This window comes from Simochromis diagramma, unplaced genomic scaffold (assembly GCF_900408965.1).
Source record: "Simochromis diagramma unplaced genomic scaffold, fSimDia1.1 OVJJ01000699.1, whole genome shotgun sequence".
Lineage (NCBI taxonomy): Eukaryota > Metazoa > Chordata > Actinopteri > Cichliformes > Cichlidae > Simochromis > Simochromis diagramma.
The window spans coordinates 355,975-371,888 of record NW_024387495.1 but is presented as its reverse complement, the minus strand read 5'-3'; the positions used below and the strand labels follow the sequence as shown (position 1 = coordinate 371,888).

The following is a 15,914-nucleotide window of genomic DNA, read 5'->3' as shown; positions in this document are numbered from 1 at the left end:
TATCTTAACTTAGTCACAAATGTTACCCAACAGGTAGACAAATATAGTCTTGAACCAGGTAAGGTGGTGTGCAGTAAAGCTGAATTCAAACCTCGTGGTGTGCATCCGTAGGAGGGACCGTTTTGCTTTTAAACGGGGTTAATGCTTTCTGTAATTCTTCTGTGTTCTGTGGTTTCATTTCTTCTAGGCATTCATGTTGTATCCCTCACACACATATGAACTTAAGTGAGATCCCATTCATAAGCCACAGGGTTTGCTATGATGTGGACCACCCTCTGGAGCTATGACAGCTTCAACTCTTCTATGAAAAGAGTCGAGACTGTTTATGGGAATTTCTAATCATTTTTCCAGAAGCGCATTTCTGAGGTCAGACAGTGACGGTGGAGAAGACGGCCTGGCAACCTTCATGCCAAAGGTCTATTAGGTTGTCTGGGTCAGTCAAGTTCTTCCATACTAAACTTGATCATCCATGTCTCTATGGATGTTTTGTGTGCAGTCATGTTGGAAAAGGCCTAACACAACCTTATATAAACAGTATCTTTGCATCATGACTGAAACTGGCACCACTGACTAACAAAGGGCCGTGAGGTCGGTTTCAGTTAGTCTTCAAGAAACTGAAGTAGAGCTCCTTTTAGGAACTGGCCTGTTTTTAGATTTGGTGTCAGAGCTCTCTGGGAGCAGTTTTTGAAAAGCTTCTCTTTTAACCACTTCTCTTTGGCTGCAGTAACATCCTCCAGCTTATCTGAGAGACACCGAAAACCTTGCTGTTACGCTCAGTTCTCTCTTCACCGTGACAGACTGGTGCTCTGCGTCCACCGACCTAATTTTATCAATTTAAACGTTCTGTCATTGCTGGATGTCGTCACTAAGAGTGTTTGCATCTATGTTGAAGAAACGTCTACTTTTTTTCTCATTGCAGTGTGTTTTTCATGTGGGGCTGACAGATAAGGCTACATGGAGCCACAGTGAGTGTCTCTGGGACATCATATTTAGCATTTCCATTATTTCAGCCTCTTCTTTGGACTGCAGGCTATTATTTAATTCTCTAGTCAGACTTTCTCCTTATTTCTTGTCTTAAAGGTGCAGCTTCTCTCTTGCAACATAGTCAACACTCTCTGTGCTTCACCTGGAGGAAAACATGTTTCCTTATATAGAGAAAAAGGGGTGGTGTAATATGCAGATTATATGGAGATTCAAAACGACTGTTGGCTGTGAATTATCTTGACTTACTAACATACACAGGGTATACAAACACGACTGGTACACATGTTTGTCTCTGCTCTTCTGTATGCCAAAGTATTATAGAGCAGTGATGTCAAAGTCATTTACATTGTGGGCCACATACAGCCCACTTTAGTGTAAAGATTTAATTCAGTTTAAGGAAAATATGCTCCTGTAGTAAATGCAGGAAATCTGTCAACACAAATAAATAAATATAGAATTACAGAAAACGTTCTGGTAGTTCACTCCCCATTAAAAGTCCTTCCCCCCCTATATCTGTAAAAAAACTAGAAGCTTCTGTGGCAGATAGGAATGTTTCCATTTTTACACTATGTTAGACCATTGCTGTTGTTTAGTCTTTATTTAATGATGTGATATGTAATACATGCAATGGTGGAGGTCTTTATCAACAGGAAATGCTGTAAAATTCACTTAAAACGTCTTTGCTGGGCCGATTCTGGGCCCCAGGCCTTGTGTTTGACACACCTGTTCTAGTCAAATGTGCGGACACCTGTCTGCAGCCCTTTATTTTAAGCCTAAATAGTAAATAAATGTATGAGTTGTAAAAGCATCCTCCTGGTCTCAGGCGTTGCTTCATAATGTTGGTCCATGTTTATTATTAAATGCTTTCTGTTTCACAGCAGATGGCTGCACCTCCTAGAGCCTGGTTCTGCTGGAGGTTCTTCCCATGCTTGCTCACAGGAGGTCGTTCGATTGTTGGGGTTTTCTCTCTGTTGTTGTAGTTTCTTTATCTTATGATATAAAGATGTTTGAGTGCCTGTCTCTGTGTTATTAGATTTGTAGATTTGTCAACAGAAGATTTAAATTTCACTTCACCAACTATGCACCCAGGAGGGAGACTTCAAAGAAGTATAAGAGGACAGAAGGTGTTGGATCTGTGTCCATGTTTGCAGTAGAATAGAATTAAGCTTCACTCTGGTTTCGTTGAGTTTTGGGCTCCTCCCTCTATGTCATGATTATTCGAGCACAGACTGCTAGTTTTGTATTTCCCAGCGTTATTGTTTTTCTCTTGAGGTTATTCTTTCTTTTCCCAGACTTCCCTTTTTGACATCTTTTGTGACTTTGTGGTCTTTGCAGTTCGTAGGTATCTTCTGGGTCATTTCCTGTTTTACTTTGACAGTCGTCTCTTGTGTCTTGCTTTGAATTTTGCTTCCCCCAGTGATAGTTTCGATTCTCTACACATGTGCTGCGTTCTCCCATTCTGAATTCAGCCTGGATCCACTTCAGAACTAAAACCTACCTAACATACCTGTTAGACAGCTGTTAACTCAAAATACTTATTATTTTCATTATTATTGTTGTTGTTTTACCAGGTTGTTATTTTTATCACTTGTGCATTTAGTCTATAGCTCTTTACCAGGTAGATGAACTGCAAATTTGGACATTTCCTTGATGGTTTCATTTTTTCAGTCCTGGAAATTCTCACTGAAAAAAAATAAATATAAAAAATATCCTGTAATTGTTATTAGAGGAGATCTGATCTTTTTGTCCTTCTTCTGCTTATAGCTGCTTCAACTAGGGGCTGTGGTAGCAGCGTCATCTGCCTTCATCTCTACCTCACTCTAGTCCAAGCATGCATGCCCCCCTTCACTACATCCATGAACCTTTTCAGTGACCATCCTCTTTGCTTCCTGACCGGCAGCATTTAAACTCCCCTCTCCTGCCCTTCGTTGTCCCATTGCCTCTGAACAGACAGAGTTGGGAGGTGGTCTTTCTCTAAATTTATTTAGCAGAACAAAATGCAAATGTGTTCTGTTGATGAATGCATTTTACACAAAGATCAATTTAGACTTAAAAAACGAGTGCAGATCTGCAGAGCAATCTCTGCATAAACACTAGGGCTGCAATGATTCATCATGTATCCTGAAAAACTCGATTATAAAAAATCCCACATTTTTTTGCTGTGATGCTTCCTTTTTACACACGGCTCTGTAGTGCCGAGTGTTCACCACGTAAATTCGAGAATTTCTCTCACATTTGCAACTGACAACAGACTTGCAATAGAAACACAACTATGAATAAAAAGCATGCCAATATTAAGCTCATGTGGCCACAAGTTTTTTCAAAGAAAAGAGGTGGAGCCGTTACCGTGATGGTCACATCATGTAAAGTGAAAGAAAATGTATTTCTATTCAATTTTTATTTATACAGCACCAAATCACAACAACAGTCGCCTCAAGGCGCTTTATATTGGACAGCAGACCCTACAATAATACAGAGAAAAACCCAACAATCATATGACCCCCTATGAGCAGCACTTTGGCGACAGTGGGAAGGAAAAACTCTCTTTTAACAGGAAGAAACCTCCAGCAGAACCAGGCTCAGGGAGGGGCGGGGCCATCTGCTGTGATCTACTGTAAAGACCTGCGTTTTTTTTCTGTTTTGAATATTTATTATTCTCGTTAATAATAATTTCTCATCTGATTTCTCAATCAAAAAATTAATAGAACACTCAATAGTTACTAAATTTATCGATAGTTGCAGCCGTAGGAAACACACACAGTGAGGAGCACCTCCAATTTTGCTGTACATGGATAATAATAAAACTATTCTATTCTATTCTATTTTATTCTATTCCCAGGGGCCCTGAGGGTACATCTGTCACCACCTTACAATGCTGTGATTGCAGCCATTCCCCAACTCTCTGTGAATGGGACTCATGGCCATTGATCAGTGGTTGTTGATCAATGGTCATGAGAAGTTGCATAATTAAGATTAAGGAACTGACCTCCCAGCCCATTGTTCCTTCAGTGGGCTGGTTTCAGTCATTATGCACATGCACTGTTTATAAGATTGAAACCTGCAGTCAGCTGAGACTGAAGACGTCACCTGGATGAGTGATGAAACGTTTCTGCCACAAAACGCTACGTCCAGAGGAACAGAACCAACTTTTGGAGATCCATAAAACCTTCTTCCAGTCTTCAGTAGTCCATTGGTGGTGTTTCATGGCCCAGACAAGCCTCTTTGTCTTATTCTGACGTTTTAGAGATGGCTTTCTTGGTGCAGCTCGTCCTGTCAAACCTGAAGTTTTCTCTTCACAGCTGAAACTGAGACTTGCTCACTACGACCACTATTAAACTGCTTGAAGCTGTTGTCCCGTGAGCCGCCATCACACAAGCTGTTAACTCTCAGAAACTTGTCCTCTGATTCAGTCGTGTCTTTGGGTCTGCAGACCTCAGTGTGCTTGATGGTGAAGGGAACTGTACTCACTGACCCTTTGACTTTCTTTGCAGAAACCACATCACTACCTTTATACAATAAATGGAAAAACTGCGGTGTTCTAAAACGTTTGACCGGTTGTGTATCTGAATCAAAAACAACACGCTGCTAGCCAAAATTAAAGGAAGTGTGAAACACAGGTGCACACATACACACACCAGATTGCACATGCAAGATACAAAACACACCCAAACCAACACTAAGTGAATGCAGCTAGGTATGCATATATGGAAACAAAACTTTGTATTCTCTTTAGATTGGATTTAGCGGACAAGGTAGATGGTCACATATAGCATTCATTAAAAAAAACACATAAGGAAGTACATTAAAAAAGGGTGGCTGGTGCTATATATGCTTGATCTCTGTATGATTTTTTTTCTTTTACCTGCATAAAATTCAGGACCATATACAGCTCCAACCATTGGATTCAGCTTCCAGCCTGCACAGGAGACACACATGCAAGAAAAACCGCACACACAGGATAAACGTTAGCATTGCTGCATGAAGCTGCACCTCTCTGTGGCTATATAACAAACCTTTTCCTTTGAATCACTTTGCTCTTATCTTTTGTAAGTGCAAATGCATCATTAATTAGAAACAGAATCACAACCCTTTAATTGTCATTAAACATCGGATGTTCAACAAAATTAGAAGCAACTCTCTGGTCGCAGAATTTAGAATAAAAAAACAATAAAAAACAAATAATTGCTGACAATAAAAACAAATCTAAACAAACCAACTATGCAGATGTGCAACGTTTATACAAATGTGTTGTGAAATATTGCACTCATCTTGTGTGGTGGTGATGCGTATGTTTATGTGTGTGTCCTAGCCTTTTGTTTACCAAAGACAAATAAGAATGTGTGGCGGCAGTGATTAGTGGGCAGTCCTGGGATGGTGATGAGGTCAAACATGTGAACAGCAGTACTGCATAGAAGGAACCTGGCTGTAGCACAGGGGGTAGAGCAGGTTGTCTGTTAGGTGGAAAGTTGGTGGTTCAATCCCTGGTACTAACCTCAAGGTGTTCTTTGTATCCACTGGAGTGTGACTGTTAGCTAGAATGCACTTCCATAGAAATAAAAAGTGCTTCGGTGAATGAGGCAAGTTGTATAAAGTGCTAATGCAGACTAGAAAAGCACTATTTAAGAAGCAGTCTATTTCCGTTGATATGAACTATTCAGTCTTTTTCCAATCACAGAGTTTCGTTCGGATTGCAAGCAATAAGTTAAATCCTTTCTGCGAACACTCTGCCAGAACTGAAGTTCTGTTCCCTTCTCCAGGTGGAGGCCTCTCTGCTCTCACACCTGAGTGCTTCATAGCTGAGTGTCTGAGCGGAGGCATCACTCCAGGCCAGAGAGGAGCCAATACCCCAAGTGGAGTTTAAGTATTTTGCATTTCTTTCATGAGGGAGGGGAAAGGGGTGCGGGAGATCGACAGACTGATTGTGGCCACACCTGAAGCCACTGCATTGGTCTGTAGTGGAGAAGAGAAAGCTGAGCATGAAAGTGAAGCTGCTGATTTACTGGTCAAGCTACATTCCAACTGCCAACAATGACTACAAGCTGTTCAGCTGTGTGGCAGGCACTGTAGGACCCAATTGCAGGACTCCGAGACAACAGACTAACTTAGAGAGACAGCTTTATTGTTATTTAGAAACTCTAAAAGAAATACAAAATACAAATACTCAGAAAAGGAAGAAACTTGGAACTTGGAACAAGAAAAACGTGGAAACTCTGAGGGAAAACTTGGAGGACACAGGGATACAAGAGGGAGAGCAAAGGAAGACTCAGACAACATACTGTATACACAGCAGGTAAATGGATAATACAACTGAGAGGCACCAGGAATAAAGACCATGAACCGAAGTCTGTGGAGCTCAAACATAAAACAAACCAATAGAACAGGAGCACTACAAAAACCCTAAAACATCCCAAAAACTCAAAAATCTGAGTCAGTGATCCACGGACCACGACAGCTTTGGACAGAGGCCGAAAAAATTAGATTTCAGATCAAAGTGGAGAAAATTAATTTTCTCTGCAGAGTGCCTGAGCTCTTTCTTAGCAAGAGTGTGATGAGTTCAGTCATTTTGGAGGGACTTAAACAGTACAGCTGTTTGGGGATCTGACCAGACAATCTTCCTCGGCACCTCCTAAGTGCCATGTACTACTGGGACTACCATAACTCTCGCTGGCTTTGGAATCAGCAGCTTCCCATTTGAGCTGGAGGAGGTAGTTGGTGAGAGGGAGATGGACTTCCCTGTTTGCTGTCCCTGTGATCCAAACATGGAGTAGAAAATGGATGGATGATTGTATAGTGAACTTTCTTATCTGGACTGTCATAAACATTATCACTCTGCCTCCAGATGGCAGCATTTTAAGTATTCTTTATTTGGTGTAAGGTAATAAACAATCAGTTAATTTGGTAACCCTAACTCTTGGTAAATTTTTCTCTTCTTTATTTTTCTTTATCACAAATGTCATCTTTCTTTCATGTTCTGAATGAAAAAAGAAAAAGTAATTACTCTACACAAAGTTAATTTGCTAAAAAAAAGACATTGAGGGTGACTGATTGTAGCACAGGAAGTAGATGAGGTTGCTGGTTCAAACCCTGGCTGCCCCCAGTCTGCATGCCAAATATCCTTGAATAAGATAGTAACCCCTCTGATGCATCTGATCGAACTGTAGACTTTACAAACAGTGGATGGTCCTCTAGAGCAAAGGTGTCAAACTCCAGTCCTCAAATAATATTAGTAGGTCAGGCATGCTGCAGTGCCAACCCCTAACCCTACTCAAGTAAATTTAAATACATTTAAGTAAATGTTAAGTGTTTGGAAAATGTACTTCTAAAAGTACTTTTATGTTCATTCAGTCATGAGCTGCTGTAACATGGATCAAATGGCTGAACTGTCACCTCAGCATGCAGAGTCTATACAGTCTTGTAAATGACCTACTAATTTAATTAGATGTGTTGCTACAGGGACACATGGAGAAGTTTCAGGACACCGGCCCTCGAGCACTGGAGTTTGACGCCTGTGATCTAGACAAACACTGTGCAAACCCCACCTCCCCCACCGCCGCCACCAACATACATGCTGGAGGTGTTCTGCGACACATGGTGATCCAAAGCCACACATATTGATGGTAAATGTGAAGTGGGCTTGATAGCAAAAGACTTTGAGGTGACAGACTGAAGAGACTACCAATAAAGATGTGTGATGTCAGGGCTCATTTCTATGGCTCTGCACAAATAGGACAGAGGTGTGGTGTATCTGTAGAGGTACTAACACGTCTGACCACTCCCCCCCATTATCTGCTTTCTTTTCAGTGCTTTCTCCTTCCATCATCACAAAAGTGTGTGTAAGGGATGGAGGAGAGAAGCATGTACTCTAAAGGCCCTTCTCTCCCTGTTTACGAATGAGTCCTGGGCTCTTTTTATTGGCTCTATTCCTTTATCCATTCACTGTGTCATCTATCACAGCATCATGCTGTGTACCACATTCTCCATCTACTTGAAATCGCTCCTCTCAGCTCTGATGGCCCTTTCTCTTTGCTGCTCTTTTCTTTTACCTTTTTACCGTCCATACTTGCCTTAGATTTCAGTTTGCTATTTGTGTTTGGTTTAATGCAAAATGTAATGCCTCTTGACAAATATTGGTTTCATTAATCAAATGTTAATTGATTTGGCATTAAGGCACAATCTGGTGCATATTTGTATCTTTTAACCTTCATTCCACTCAAGCTTAGTCTATGAAAGGCTAATTGTTTACTTCTCCTCTTAAACAGCTCAAAAAGGTTCTTGTTAAAAACAGTGAAGAAAATGCAGAGAACTCATGATAAGGAGAAGAAGACATGAGAGTGGTAAAAACATGAATGGAAACTTTACCATTTGTGTAAGGGTTTGCCATCTTTTTGTTCGTCATTACTCTGGCGGTGGCATTGTTCACCTGTCAGCAGACAAAAAAAGGTGTATAATAAGACAGTGTAAGATACACAAAATTAAACATACACAAAAAAGCAAAAACTGAGCTTGCAATTAATAACTGCTAATAAAACCACTCTCCATGCAATGCTGGTATTTTGTCAATTCAACAAGTCAGGGTACATGCACTCAGTCTAATTGAAAGAATCAATCATAACATTCAACATCAGATAAAGAAAAAGAAAAAATACAACAGGGAGAAAAATTTATAAAACAAATTGTTGTTTCAATGTCATATCTTAAAATATTTTGGGGTTATTTATGTTTCAAAATGCAGTTTCCATAATAATGTTAGTGTTCCTTTTTCGCTGATCTGCATGCTGCTAATTCCACTGCTTTGTAATACTAAACAACATCTGACTTATATTCCTTTAGAAGGATATAACTCGCGTTAATGAAGAGCGCACTTATGAATACGGAAATTAGTCCCCTGTTCTATCCCCACTAACCTGTCAACTGATCACATGCATCTGACTGTCTCAACAGTATTAGGCTGCTCTACACAACAAAACCTGTAATGCTGGACAAGTTCAGCCCTGAAAACTGATTCTGAAGAGGAAAACAGATGTTTGTGACTCAGTGCTGGCATTATACACATTACACTATTCTGTGGTTGTTAGCTGTTTCATTATGTATCTTCTAGTTCAGAAAAAAACTGTAATGACGGGTAACAAGATTAAAGCCTGAATATCATCTGCGATTTATTTTTACCTGGTCCCATTTCTGTCTAAGAGCGTAACAAGTTGAACTTGCCCTCAGCAGAGTACACCCTTCATGCAACTGCCCGAATATCAGTTACAAGTATTTGCGACAAACTGGATGTTAACTGACAGATTTTCCAAGTCAGTATTTTCAAAGCAGAAGAACTTCCCGTTTAGACATTAGTCTTAAATATTTTAAAACTGAAAATTATGAAGCGTGAAAAGACTGTGAAACTTAAATTTGAGGTGCCAAGGATAAGGAACTACCGGAGAATAGTTTTAACAAGGAGCAAAGGACTAGCAGTGGGAAAATACTGTAAAATACATATTTCTAACTTAAATAAAACACAAACACATAAAACAAAGAAAACAAATCTCATGCACATAGCACAGGCACAAGTATACGTGAGAGGAGGCAAAATGTATCAAAAACACTACCACAGTGCTGAATCGTGTCTTTCTCACACACGCACACTTACGGATCAGGTTCAGCATGCAGCGTTCAAGGTGCAGCAGGCAGGGAGAGAGGTGGAGGAAATGATGAAAGAAAAGAAGAAAGGGGTGGAGTAAGTGAGGAAAGTGGGGAGTATGTCAGGAAATATTAGGCAAGCGAAAAAGGGAAAGAGATTCAAGGGGAGGAGAAGGGGAACAGCAGAAGAGGGGGAAAGGAGTAAAGGGAGACAGGAAGCACCTCTATTTTTCGTCCCTCTACGATTGTACCATTTAGTTTCTCCCGTGCATGGTCAGCATCTGCACTGGTTTCAAATGTTACAAACCCAAAACCCTGCAGTGGCCAGGAAGTGGGGTTGAAAAATCAAGCAACAAAAGAAGGACGTCCAGAAGTAAGATGATGACACAAACAGGGGAAGATAGAGAGAAGAAAAAGACATAAAGGACAGATGAGAGAGCTTCAGGTCTGAATCACGCAGAAAAGCCAGAGAGACGTCACGCTGATCACACAAATATGGGAAACAGCTGGAGTCACACTGAAGAAAGGTGGAAACACAGGACTTAGATGTTCATGTCATTATATATACGTGTGTTGTTGTGTGTGTGTGTTTGTATGTACACGCGTACGTGCGCATAGTTCTGTTCACTTCATTTCAGTTTTATTTATATAGTGTTAAATCACTACAACCATTGCCTTGAGGTGTCCACAAATAGAGATAAAACAGAGAAAACCCCAACAATCATACGACCCCCCATGAGCAAGAGCTTTGGCGGCAGTGAGAAGGAAAAACTCCCTTTGTACAGGAAGAAACCTCCAGCAGAACCAGAGTCAGGGAGGGGCGGCCATCTGGCATGACTGCTTGGTTGTGAGGGGAGAAAGACAGAACCAAAACATGGTGTGGAAAAGAGCCAGAGATTAATAATAACTAATGATTACATTCAGAGTGATGTGTAAGCACATAGTGAGTAAAATGATGCATCATAGGATGCCCCTAACAGCATAGCCCTATTGCAGTGTAACTAAAGGAGAGCTCAAGGTCACCTAATCCAGGCCTAACCTAAAGTTTTATCGAAAATGAAAGGTTTAAACCCAATCGTAAAAGTAGAGAAGATGTCCAAAGTGCGAGCTGCTATCACAGAACAGGGGTCTCAATGTCATGCTTAGTCTTGTGGCAGGCAGGATGTAGGACCCAAATGCAGGACTCGAGACACGTGGGGATGAACTAAAGGAGGCAGCTTTATGGCGCTGTGAAAAACTCAAATACTAAATACAAGAAACAAAGCATAACACCTAGAAACTAGGAAACCAAGAACCCAGGAAACTAGAAAACTAGAAACAAAGAAACTAAAGATTAGGAGTTGATGAGAAACAACAATGGAAACCAGGAGCACGGAGAAACATGCAGCAATGTGAGGTAATGATGCGACAACAGGCAGAGGAAAACACAGGGCTTAAATACACAAGGGAGTAATGAGGGAATGAGACACAGGTGAAGAGCACAGCTGGTAATCACACATAACGAGAAGGAGGGGAAGCAAAAGTGAAAACAGTGAGTATGGAGCCAGACTGTCAAAGTAAACCAGGAAACATGAGACAGCATAAAGACGCAGACGTGACACTGAGACATGGAGACGTGACAGACTGGGGACACATGGAGACAAGCGTGATGGGACATAAAACGTGCAACATGGAAAGGCATAGTAACAGAAAGCTAAAGACTAGAAACTAACATACACGAAGAACAATAAGAACCAAACCCATGAATAACACTAAATCAAAGAATATAAATTAATCAAAAAACACAACACTGGGTCACAGACACAGTACTGTGACACTGAAAACTGAAGGCTCTACCTCCCATTCTACTTTTAAACACTCCTGGAACCACAGTCTGAAGCGAGGTGCTCTGTTGGGGTGATATGTTATTATGAGGTCAATGCGATGAGAAGAATTTTAAATTCAATTCTGGATTTATAAGTGAGCCAATGAAGATACATCAGTATAGGAGAAATATGCTGTCAGTATTCTTTCTGTAACATTTTGGATCAACTGGAGTCTATTAAACAGATATGATTTAAACCACCACGACACAGTACCTGTAATACCTACAGTGTGCTATAATCACTCTAATAGGATATTATGGTCGACAGTATCGAACGCTGCACTGAGGTCTAGCAGGACAAGCACAGAGATGAGTCCACTGTCAGAGGCCATAAGAAGATCATTTGTAACCTTCACTAAAGCTGTTTCTGTGCTGTGCTGAGCTCTGAAACCTGACTGAAACTCTTCAAATAAATCATTCCTCTGCAGATGATCTGTTAGCTGTTTGACAACTACTCTTTCAAGGATGTTTGATATGAAAGGAAGGTTGGAGATTGGCCTATAATTAGCTAAGACTGCTGGGTCTAGAGATGCTTTTTGAGTAAAGGTTTCAATGCTGCCAGTAACGGCAGGACTTCTTTGAGCAATCTGGCAGGATTGGGGTCTAAAAGACATGTTGATGGATTAGAGGAACTAATTAGTGAAGTTAACTCAGAAACATTTAAATTTTGTTTGTGAAGAAGAAAAGAGCAATTCAAATCTTCCTGGTGGAAGAGAGGGTTATTTCTCTGCACCTTTGGGTTGGGGAACGTGTTATGACGGTCGTCTGTGCTTATCAGCGAATGATGGTTCAGAGTACCCGTCCTTCTTGGAGTCCCTCGGCAGGGTGCTGGAGGCTCCACATGAGGAGTCTGTTGTCCCACTGTGAGAGTTCAAAGCTCATGTGGGCAATAACAGTAAGTCCTGGAGGGACATGACTGGGAGAATTGGCCTGCCAGATCTGAACCTGAGCGGTGTTTTGTTACTTCTGCACAAACCACAGTTTGTCCATCACAAACACCATGTTTGAGCATGAGGGTTACATGTGGCAACAGGACACTCTAGGCCAGCGGTCCCCAACCCCCGGGCCTCGGACCGGTACCGGTCCGTGAGTCGTTTGGTACCAGGCCGCGAGAGTTGAGGCTCAGGTGTGAAATGTATGGTTTTCAGAGTTTTTATTGGTTTTCAGCGTTATTTTGTTATCGTTTTTATCGTTTACTCGGTTTTCCTGGGTCTTTTCACGTGTGTTATGAATAAATCTTCTTTTTTTCGGTACTGGTACTGGTTTTACTCTGTTGTATTTATCCATGACACCTTAAAGGTCGGTCCGTGAAAATATTGTCGGGCATAAACCGGTCCGTGGCGCAAAAAAGGTTGGGGACCGCTGCTCTAGGCTGCGGGTTAATGGTCAGTTTTGTAATTGTATCATCAGATCTGGGGCCATATGTTTTGGACACTCGGGTAAAGAGAGGGACTGAGCTATCAACTGATCACCACCTGGTGGGGACACCACATTAAAGGAATGCTTGGCTCAACAGAGCTCCAATTTTTGTGTCAGTCTGGCTACAAGAGAAACCGATCAATGGTACTTGAAATTGTACTTGCTCATAGGTGCTCCTATGATAATTGAGACTCTCTCTCCAATAGTGTAGGATCTTTCTCTTGCAATCACAAGCACCTTGAGAAAACTTTTGCTGTCAAAAAGTGCAATATAAATAAAACCGAAGTGAACCTGAAGCTCCACCTTTAGGTTTAGACCAGGGGTGTCAAACTCATTTTACATTGTGAGTCACATTTAGCCCCCTTTGATCTCTTTCTGTCAGTGCAAAAAAAGATACATATTTAACAGTTTTTCGACATGATGAAGGAAAATCTGCTATGACAAAGAAGGAAATCTTCAGCATGACTCTTTGAACTTTAACTGTACAAAATAAATGTGTAAAATTACAGAAAAAGTTTTGGTAGCTCATTACGCGGAACTATCCAGTTTTTTGTTTTTATTTTTATTTTTTTTGTAGTTGTAAAAAAAAAGAGACATTTCAACAGAAACTTTTCTGTTTTTGCACAAAGTTACAGAGTTTTTATTAGAGACAGAGCTAAGTGTTTTTTAATTTGGCATAATTTGCAAAAGTTGAAATTTCTTTGGTGTTTAATAGCAGAAATGAGTCTTTCTTGTCAGATGTAATTTCTGGGGGACAAAAAGAGCGACTGACAACACTGCACACAGCAGTGGATTGGGGTGTATTAAGCAAGAAAATAATGCAGAAAATAAAGATTTTTGGTGGGAATTAAACTGAGAGATAGAGCTGTTCAGGAATTTATTGAGGGGAAAGGAAGAAAGCAAAAGTAAGAATGAATTCATTACAATGTTACTCAAAGATGAAGTGTAGTTTTGATCTTCTTTGCTGCTGGTTCAGTGAAACCTGCAGTTACAATCAGTAAAATGTCAGCACCTGACTGCATGTCCATATGTGTTTTGCCGCGCTTTGTGTTTACATCTTCTTGTGGAATCTGTACCTGCTCTTTAATCATTTGCTGGTTTAGCTGTTTGGTGGTTGTTGACATGGTTTTGTGGGCTTTTAGCTGAGATTCTGATGTTTCTGTGGATATCACACGTCTATATTGGAATAACAGTTCATCCTGTTAAACCACATGTTCTCCCTCTTGCCTCGCTATCGGTGGCATTGGGTTCCAACAAGTTAATTGTTTATTGCTTAATTACTGTGTGTAGTATGAATGGTCATGGGAGGGTTTTATCAGTAGGAAAAGCTGTAAAACTTGAAAATACAGTTAAAAGTCCAAAACCCATGCTTGTGCTTGTTTGTGATTAGCAGCAAATCAAGCGAGTTAAGAATAAAAATTGCTTCAAGTGGTCTCTTCCTCACTTGCTTATTGGGACTGTTGTCGATCCTGCACTTCTCCACAACTGGTGCTGGTACATTAGATTCTGTTCAACAAGGTGCACGAGCACTCAGGGGTAGTATGGGAGGAGGTTGGGTTGGACAATCCAGTGTTAGGAATACATATGGAATAATAGGTTGCTTCCAGTGCTTCTAGGGTCAGTGTGCAGCGACTGGTCTGTAGTCTATACAATTAAATCGAGAAAAGAATAAAAAATCACATTAACCCATCGGCTAACAAATGCGTCAGCACACTGGGCAAATGCGCAGTATATAAGATTACCAGTCCAGTTCTGCCATGACACGAAGAATACTAGAATCCTACTGTCATCTTAAAAAATAGCAAAGATTCATTGTTTGTCCAAATGTACGGCAGGTAAGTAAAGTGCCGAAGCCGCCCGGAGGAACATGTCGCTGATAGGACAGTAATTACTGTTAGGCAGCAGGAATGAGCTGTGATGACAATGAGAGAAGTGAAGGACTGCAAGAGAAACGCAGGAAACGGGACAAATACAATCAGCAGGAACATTTTATGTTTGTTTGAGGTGTGTTCATGAACGTTTTATTACATTGCACTTACCTTGGAGCCTCGTTCATTAAAAATAATCTCCACGTCTAAAATCTTTCCAAATTGCTGAAGAAGGGAAGAAGGTGGGCGGGGCATAAAGACAGAGAAAGAAAGACGGAGAAAATAATTAGACTAACACAGGAAATACTTTATTTATGTTTAGGAAAATCCCCTACTTCTTTCTCCAGCTGGAAAATTAAGTATTTTAAAACCATCTTTAAAAAAAGAGAAGTAGTCTGTACCAATAATAGCATTAGGAAATTATCCATTCACTCTTAGTGCTGTTTAATGACGTGTTTGGCTGATCATAGTAATAAAGAGGTTTGAGTGAATATGTCTGCACACGAGAAAAATGAGCACTGTGGGAAGGTAGTAGGCAGTTGAGTAGCAACATCTCAGCATGGCTATTTGTTTTCTTAGTATGCATACCACTACTGCAACTGCCTGCCAGATCTCACCTAATCATGCATTTGGCTTCTACAGCTTCCCACATAGCAAAATTGGTATGGCCTGGATCTGGCCCACACAATGTGCTTACACATGGCCCAAATATCGCAAAGAATGACAGCCCTTTGGTGGCCCACATCTGGTTTGCCAGTGGTGACCCACACATGGGCCAGCACAAGGCCAGGTGCAGACACACTGCTGGCCCTGTGCTGGCCCAGAACAGTTTCAGCTCTGGCCCCAGATGTCAGCCTAATGTGTACCTAATCAAGCCAATAACAACAAGTAATAACAACATGTGCCAGAACACAATAGTGCAAAAGCAACATGACGAAACTCTGTTCAAACAGTGAATGGACTGATTCTTATATAACACTTTTCTACTCTCACAGATTACTCAAAGTGCTCTATACAACATGCCACATTCACGATATCACACACTTTCTCTAAATGAGTGCTTCACGACTACATTCATACACATTCATACTCTTGACATGCAGACTGGAGGAGCCAGGGATCGAACCACTAACCATCCAATCAGTCGGTGACCT

General features: G+C 40.9%; 1 protein-coding gene across 1 annotated transcript in view; it reads right to left on the bottom strand.

Annotated features, from left to right (window-relative positions):
* LOC120725651 (RNA binding protein fox-1 homolog 3-like) overlaps window positions 1–15,914 on the bottom strand; it is a 64,303-nt gene that overhangs the window by 17,874 nt on the left and 30,515 nt on the right. The window contains exons 3-6 of the mRNA XM_040018627.1: window positions 14,932–14,985; window positions 9,832–9,924; window positions 8,344–8,404; window positions 4,847–4,900 (exon numbers count right to left, since the gene is read on the bottom strand). Coding sequence (XP_039874561.1) covers window positions 4,847–4,900; window positions 8,344–8,404; window positions 9,832–9,924; window positions 14,932–14,985 — 262 coding nt within the window. The remainder of the gene's footprint in view (window positions 1–4,846; window positions 4,901–8,343; window positions 8,405–9,831; window positions 9,925–14,931; window positions 14,986–15,914) is intronic.